At 33.5% G+C, this 9,010-nt stretch overlaps 1 protein-coding gene across 1 annotated transcript; it reads right to left on the reverse strand.

Annotated features, from left to right (window-relative positions):
- Positions 1 to 5,757: 5,757 nt before the first annotated feature.
- LOC108218509 (G-type lectin S-receptor-like serine/threonine-protein kinase At2g19130) lies at positions 5,758 to 8,653 on the reverse strand. Its single transcript, XM_017391478.2, has one exon. The coding sequence runs from the start codon at positions 8,476 to 8,478 to the stop codon at positions 5,986 to 5,988; it is 2,493 nt and encodes an 830-aa protein (XP_017246967.1). The 5' UTR covers positions 8,479 to 8,653; the 3' UTR covers positions 5,758 to 5,985.
- Between the last annotated feature and the right edge of the window lie 357 nt (positions 8,654 to 9,010).

The raw sequence follows: 9,010 nt of genomic DNA on the forward strand, positions 1-9,010 counted from the left end.
AAATCAAACATCATATATTAAAAAACAGAGGGGTATGGAAATAGCTGACCGCGCGATTAAAATAACCTCAACCATCATACAGCAAATGAGCAAAGAGAATTTAGCAAATTTTAAGGTTCAAGAATGCCTTCCACCCTCATCACATATAATCATTTCTGTGTTGGTCTGTGATCTGTATGATGGTGGTCAAGAATTCAAGATGGGTAAGTAGAGAATTTAAGTTGTGAGTTGACAAGTAAACAAACATTTTCCGGAAGGTCCTTTCCAAATTAATTGCGAGATTGTACAGCAAGTATGTATGCGAGAAGTACATTACCACAATTATTAATTTTACATCCGAAACGTTAGGTCTGGGAACATGGTGCAATTCATTTTCTTCTTCTTATGGAAATGGTGTAAATAATGAGAGGGCTATTTTTCATTAAATGTTTGTTTTCTGATTACTATATAGTCTGTCATTTTTGGACTTTTGCTTTCGAGGACACTGCAACAAGCAGAGACTCAGAGAGTCTGTGTGAGAGAGAGAGAGAGGGAGAGATTGTTTTGATTGAGTTGCTAGTAGTAGGAGTTTCTAGTTTCTACTGGAGCAGGCGTGCAGCTAAATGCTCCTCGGATGGTTAAATACATTGGCGCCATTTTCCTTGACACTGTTTGCAGCAAACTGGCATCTATCTATCAGTTTTAGAAAAATTATGCATGTTTTTTCATTTAAGAATGAAATTAATACCTGACAAAAAAAAAAGAAATTTTACTAATATTCGCATGAATTCCTTGTAATAGGGAATTTAGGGATAAGTGATAAGTATACGATACATAATGCAGGGCTGTTATTTGTGATGAAATGCCCGAGGTCAGGCTCGAGGTTGGTTATCATCACCGACTCGACTCAACTCCACTCGATCACAATCTGTCAGAGTCAAACTCAATTCATATATGAGCGGATTTCAATCACAACATTATATTTGTTTGAGTGTAACTAAAAACGAGTTGCTTGATCGGCTCGTCTAAATCATGCTCGACTCGTCTTTTGAATTAAATGAGCCAAGTTCGATCAACTTGTCGTTTATTTTTAACAAGCCAGCCGCAAGAAAAAAACTCAAACTCGAACTCGAACTCGTTAAACCAAAACCTGTTACAGTATATTTCATATTAAAAGCAAGTGTGACAACCTCGAGCAGTAAAACATGTAAAATCATGTACTACAATCATCGGAACACTTTGTAGTTTTCGACGAATTAAATTGAGGTGCGAAATAAAAGACAGCGGAATTAAAAGAAGCTGTTTGTAGTGACAAGAAGCTGTTTCCAGTGACGCAGGGAGACCAAAAACATGCATTAAATTAGAAATCAGTGGCTCTGGATGAGAGTCCGGATCACATGCATGCAGCAGGGGCTCAACAGAAGGTACGAAACCAAGGCATAAATACAACTAGTAATATTGGGAAATATATATGAGGGGTAGATATGATATGAATTGAGAAAGGGCTCAAGTTAGAGATAAAATTTGCAGAAGGAATTTAGTAGGGAGGGCCAAAGGGGTTCACATGAATTCCCAAAGTCTCATTAATGCATTTGGCTGCCTCTCTAGCTTTACATCCTCTGTGTTTCTTGTTTTCTTTGATCATTTTGTGCATGTCTCTTGGTACCATTCTAATATTTCTCCCGTGGTGTGGCCGGGCGCTCACATATTGGTTATGTTACAAATCTCTTGTCGTGCAATCATAGATGATAGAGAAGACGAGTCTAACGGGATATGATTTTGGAGAGGAGCTAGGCCTAGAAGCATATTGCGATGAGCAAGAATTAAATTAATATATCTGAATAAATGAACCATTATTGTAATATCCGAGTGTAAAATATAAGGGTAGAGGTATCTGGCAATGAAAGTGTAAGAAACTAATATGTATTTAACTACTAATATTTTTCAGCAAAAACCTATAATTCACACACTAACAACCACTTTTTAGCTAAATGGTGGATTCAAAAAATCCCCTCATCAAAAACTAGTTGTTAGTGTGTGCCCTGATTAATTATTATGTATCATCCAAAATATAAAAGAACGTGCACTGTGCATTTTGTACAACGGTATCTTAACTGGTCTATCTAAAATAACTTATAAAAGTTTATATTTAAATAAATTATCAGTAATTTACCGCATGGAGTAAAGTTGAGTTTTAAATTAATCAAAATATTTTGGATCTATACGTGAAGAAGTTCATATATATTACTTACAAAATCGGTGATTTGTAAAATTCATTATGAGTTAAAAAACCGCCCATTAGAATTTATGATCCATTTTAAATACAGAATATGGTTGAATACCTCCACACATATTAAATTTATGATCTGATAGTATCAAGTTTTAACTTATAGTTTAAATTTTTGTAGAGACAAAATTTCTATAAAATTCTAACTGAATACATAATTATTATAGGTCCAAATTCTATTGGAGTATTGGAATTCAAAATAAGATAAAATATAATTTAATAATTTTAGCTTAATTTTTTTGTCTAATCTTTCATATTGTTTTATATTCCGATCTGGAAATTTTATTAGATGCTAAGCTTGATTTACATATCAAAAATCAGAAGGTAAAACAAAAGACATAATATAAATGGGCCTTTTTGTCAAAAAAAATATATTGGCCTTAAATGCTGGCGGTGACCGGCCCGCTAAAGGATGTTTGGGTTATTCAGCTTTTGTAGGGATTAAAATTAAAATATTATCACTGGACTTGATCCTTACGCACCACGGCACCAGGGCCCAGGCTACCCTTTGGCCCGCTAAATTGTGTTTTTTCATTTTTATATGTGATCATTTTTTAACTGTTTATTTTTTTTTTGAAAGTTTTTAACTGTTTATTTTAAAAACCAGCTGCTAAATTAGGGGAAAAAAAAACCAGCTGCTAGATTTTTTTAAGTTGCGGTTAGAGCATCTCCAACCATACAAAGCCCTTGTCTAAAAAATGAGTTGGCATTCCAAAATTAAAAAATATAGCCAATGTCCTGAAAAAATAGCACTCCAACCACGTGAACCTGTTGTCTATAATTTTAGCCAACCTCTTATGGATGGCTAAATTTGTCGAACCTCTACAGGTCTGTAAGAAATCTGTAGGAAGATTGCACATCATTTATTACTATATTAAACTGATATATTCTATTTTAACAATCTAAAATATTAATAACATACTATTTTTAAATTATAGCCAACCAATATAGCCAATACCATTGAAGCAAAATGTATTACAGGTTCAGCAAATTTTACATAATGTCTTACAGGTCCAATTTAGCCAACGATTATAGCCAACACCGTTGGAGATGCTCTTACCGTTTATCCGTACACTATAAGTGTGTTTCTTGAGGGGGAGCATTCAGCATAGTGCGATTACAAGATAAAAATCACAGAAATTACAAGGTAATTTTCGAATTCTTTTTTAATAAATGTAATTTTGATTTTTAATTTGAAAACCGAAATCGTAACTAAGTCGTCTAATCAATTTAGGTTTGAAAACCGAAATCGTAACTAGATCAGCAGATTGATTTGGGTCTCAAAAACATGAGTATGGTTTCAATTAGTTGGCTTTCGATTTTAAACCCGTAAGAACAAAATATGAAAAGAACTACAAATTTTCTTGCGAGTCTACTTCACGATTCTTTAGTGTTTGTGAAATAAATTAAATTCAAAACTAGAAATACTTGGATTGTTAATGTATTATAGAAAGAAAATCTCATCCCAACGGACATATTACTTCTTTGAGATATTAAATCATTATCGTTTCATGCCCCTAATCCCATATCTATTAACTATGATTGATTTCTCATGCTATAATTGGCGATCCAGTGACAAAGAAATACTCTTGTAAATTATTGTGATCACAGATCTACAGTTATTTTTGCAATTTTACAATTTAATAAGGAGTTAAATACAAAATGTGTACTTAAACTATACACTATATGCACATTGTGTACCTAAACTATCAATTGGAGATATTGTGTACTCCAAGTATTCAATTACGTGCAATATGTGTACTTCTGTTAACTTTAGTTAACTGCCGTTAATTTGTCAGATGGTCTCTGCATATACACGGCTTTTCCATCCGTTTTGCCTTCTTTCCCCGATCCATACCCCCTTCTAATATGCAGTTATCTAGCAATCCCGGATAAAGAAAAAAAAAAGAAAATAACCAAAAACAAGGTCTAGCGAAAGCAAGAGTTTTTAAGAAAAGTTCAATTATTTAATGTGTATCCAAAAATTTATTCTTTAGTGAGTGTGTGTTTTTTTTGAGAAAAGTGAGTGTGTTAATAACTTTTTTATTTAATTTATTGAACAGATTCTCAATAGTTCATACCGTCGAAAAATTAATCAAATATTGACTTAAAGAGATTAGTTTAATGAAAATGTTTAAGTATGTCTTAAAAGTAATAAGAAATCTCTTAAAATATGTTATAAATTAAATAAATTTATAAACTCAAATACCGATCGACCAAACTTATAAAATTTCAGTTTTAATAGTATAATACAGATTAAGAGCGGGAGATAACACCTCAAATTAGGTGAAAAAATTCAAAATGATTATTTTTGAAATGGAAAGAGTATTTTTCAAGATATCATGAATGAAATATATCGTTTTAATATGATAATAAATAATGTTAAAATTATTTATACAGTTTGACAAATATAGAAATAAGTAGAATATTTTTGTGTTTCAGCAAATATAATTATTTTCATTATTTAGGATTTTTAACATAATCTATATAATTTTTATTTGTATTATAAATTCATCAAGTCTTTACATATATGCAAATTATTTTTCGAGATTCTCATAAATTACAATTTATAAATTTCATGTAAGATTTTTATTTAAACTATACTCACTCCATCCCATCCAATTCTTTACATGTGAAGGTTAAGAAAGAAAAACGGGGAAAGTAGTGGAACCCATTGATTTTTAATACTCTGTGTATAAGAGAGATAATGAAGTAAAAATAGTGTGAAAAGGGAGAAAACGTGAGAAAGTAGTGACACCCGTCAACTATATTATGAAAGTTTTGTAATGTAAAAAAAATGAGTCGGACGTCCAAAAAAAGAAACCGTACGGATGGAGTAGGAGATAATGAAATTATCATTCTTTTTGAATTAACTTCATAATTTAAGAAATTATTTAATAATTAAAATGTATAAAGATTCATAAGAATTATTTTAAATTTTGATTATTTGTAAAGTATGGTGACTAATTAAATTACTTAAATAATTAATAATATTGTTCGTCATTATAGAACTATAAAATAAAATTTCAATATAAAGTCAAAATTTATAGAGGTTGTTCAATTAATTTATTTTGAGGTATACTATAAAGTGTGTAATTTATTTTGAGGGAATTAGAATAATTTATACTAAATATATATATATATATATTGGTATTTACCTATTTTAATTTATATTTGATTTTTTTATGCGTTTATTAGTATATAAAATAACTATAATTATAATTGATCCAAAATTTTAAATTTTTATTTTAGATTAAAATTTAGTTTGATAAAATTTTTATACAAAACAAATATATCATAATTGATTTTTCAAAATTTCAATATATGCATAAAAAATAATAAATAACATAAATGTGTACAAGTAACATTTGTTACTGGTGTACAACTGTATTCCTCACGCTAATTCGAAAAATTGAAATGCTATATTCAAAAGTAGAAGAAAATTGACGGAGTTAACGGCCGTTATGGTCTAGCACACACATTGCACCATATCATTAACATGAGGTACACAAAATGTCAAATTGATAGTTGAGGTACACAGTATGCACAAGACGCATAGTTCAGGTACACATTATGCATTTAACTCTTTAATAAGTTATTCCCACATACTAGACTATACAGCATGATATATCAGGCTCTTATACTAAGCCAAACTGAAGTAAAAGGCTGTGGTGAATTTACAAGCCACAGCAGAACCAGATACAGAAGCAGCTGTTTTTTCAAACATTCGAACTTTCTGCGGATGTGCTCTTTGCCTGAGATGAAGTTGTTGAGTGATTGCTCTTTGTTTGGGAAGACTGAGTTGAGGACGACTCGGTGAAGAAAACTACCTCCTCCTCGTTATCAATAAAAACTTGGAGATTTCTCGGGTTTGGTGGCACATTCACCTCTGAAACGCCTTCAAGAATTTGAACTATTTGACTCATAGACGGCCTTATGCTCTCATCATCCTGAATACACCAGCAAGCAACTCGACATAATTTTGTTACTTCTTCCACATCAGCATTTCTGTCCAACTTGGGGTCCAATAGACTAAGAATGTCACCTCCATCGATTGTTACACTTGCAGCCCAAGACGGGAAGAATGTCACTTTTCCATCTGCATACTGCTCTGTGTTTCGCCTTCCTGATACAAATTCAAATACCATCATTCCATAGCTGTAGACATCGGCCTTTGCTGTCACAGCGACTCCTGATAACCATTCTGGTGCAAGGTATCCTCTTGTCCCTCTCATGGTTGTCAAAACCCTACTAAAATCGTGCCCAACCAGCTTTGCTAAACCAAAATCTGCCACTTTCGGACAGAACTCTGCATCTAGAAGGATGTTTTCTGGCTTTATATCACAATGTATGATGCACTCCCTGCATTTCTCATGGAGATAAACCAACCCCCTGGCTGTCCCCAGGGCAATTTGGTATCGCGTTTTCCAGTCCATTACTTTGTCTCTCTTGTCATAGAAGAGTTGGGAATCCAGAGAGCCATTTGGCATGTAATCATATACTAACAACTTCTTATTCCCTTCCGAGCAAAAGCCACGAAGACGAACAAGATTCACATGCTGAATGGTCCCAATTGTGCTGACTTCTGTTCGAAATTGTTTCTCTCCTTGGCTGATCCCTTCCAGCTTCTTCACAGCTATTACAGTTGAATCGGGCAATGTTCCCTTAAATACAGAACCAAACCCTCCTCCCCCCAACTTCTCCGAGAAATTCTTCGTTGCACTTTGCAAATCTCTGTAAACATATGCCATCAGAGCGCCCTCAGCCTTACTAGTTCCAGAAAATCTTCTCCGCCTAATAAGCACAAACAAAACAAGACCTACAAGGAATATCACTATTACTGCACCAACAACTGCACCAATGACAACCCCCTTATTATTTTTACCACCAGAGAACTCCGGCGCTTGTGAAGAGAGTCTAATATAAATGGCTTTCCCATTATTATCATTTGCAGGAAGCTGTTGCAAGTTCATGATGTCCCCCGTCCAAATTAAACACTTATCATTGTCAAACGTATAAGCCGTGCAAGAACAATTACTCAAACAGGTGGATTCACATTCCTTATCACTTCTAGCAGCCACAGTCTGTGGTTTAGCATTTGCAGGCAATGCCGAATTAGGAGTAGTGCTCGTCCACCCCATATTAGGCTGCATTAGAAACTTATCCTTTTTCTTATCAGTTGTGCCAGTATTTCCACAATTCAATTCCATTTGCCTCTCACATCCACCCGAGTAATCATTCAAATTCCAATCATCTCCAAACCTTTCTTTGAAACCAGGCAAACAATTACAAAACGGCAACGAATTCTGACAAGCACCATAAGCCCCACAAAACGCATAAACTTCACACTGTTGTCTTGGTTGAGACCAAAACAAGTTCCACTGCTTAGAAGGCTCCAGCCATGTGAGTTGCTTAACTTGACCAGAATAATCCATAATAAATCTTGATATAGTATTATTATCATAAAGATCATAAGTAAAGTAAGCCTCACTCGCATTATTAACATAGCTAAAATTATATATGTAGTTCGCTCTCATTTCAGGTACCAAACTAAAAATCTGCCCATTCCAAGGTCCACTAGTCCAATATTGTATCGACCTATTCCACTTAATAATATACTGATTCCCCTCCGGATCAAGCTCTAACGAAAACAACCCAGGTGAGGGATCATCCTTATTTTTCCAAGAAGTTAAAAGCTGTTTCTCATCCGTCCGCTTATCATACGCAATTTTACCACCAGGCAACCATGTGTGTGATGGATCATCTATACTTTGCCAAAATACACCTTTTCTCCCATCTCTCAAAACCAAATTCCCATCATCAAGAAGCACAGCTTCCAAATTAGAACCACTAGAACTCACATTTGTGGACCAAACAACATTCTTAGACTCATCAACAAGTACTAAATTACCATTCTCAATCCTCAACTGTGAAGAGTACTTATCAGAAACATGCTTTTCTCTATTAGCTATCCAAGCTACAGTCTGAGTAGAAACTTTATTGTACCAAATACCAACATAGTACTTAGAAGATTTACCTGGTTTGAAGAAACCAAGCTTGAAGTTTTCACCTGATGACACAATGGTCTGGTCCCCTGAGATTGTCTGGTTTGCAGCTATGGTGTCAGCTCCAAAGCTTCTGCAGGTGCTGATGAAAAAGCAAAGTATGTAGATATGCAAGGCTTGAGAACATAGTTTCTTCTGGAAATGCATAGCTTTTCAAGAAGGAGAGCAGGGTTTCATAGATATTTGTGCAAGCGTTTAAGATTGATGACAATATGTGAACAAAAGAAGGGGAGTCATGGATCTAAAATACAAGTAATCTCTGACAGAATTAAGTACTGCTGATACAAGACTTTGTGTTTTTTGTGGTCAACAAGAACAAATCAAGTTACTATTATAACCTTTAGCCGTAAACCAGGGTTAAAATATTATAACGAATATTTGTTTGATTTCATATACATGAACTCGTTTATTTTATTTTTTTCAGCAAACTCCAAAATCATCAAAATTAACTTTAAAGAGGTGTGCGGTTTAAAATACATAACACCTGTTTGGTTAAGATTAGAGTTATTCCGACACTAAAATGAAATATGTGCGCGAGATACAGTTAGAAATTGGATTCAATGTGTTATTTCATATATTTTTAATATGTAAACTCAAAATTCTATAAATATATAGAAAAATTACCAAAAATAAATACAATTACATGAATATGTCATTAATAATTATAATAAAATAAATT

This window comes from Daucus carota, chromosome 4 (assembly GCF_001625215.2).
Source record: "Daucus carota subsp. sativus chromosome 4, DH1 v3.0, whole genome shotgun sequence".
In the NCBI taxonomy this organism is placed as follows: Eukaryota; Viridiplantae; Streptophyta; class Magnoliopsida; order Apiales; family Apiaceae; genus Daucus; species Daucus carota.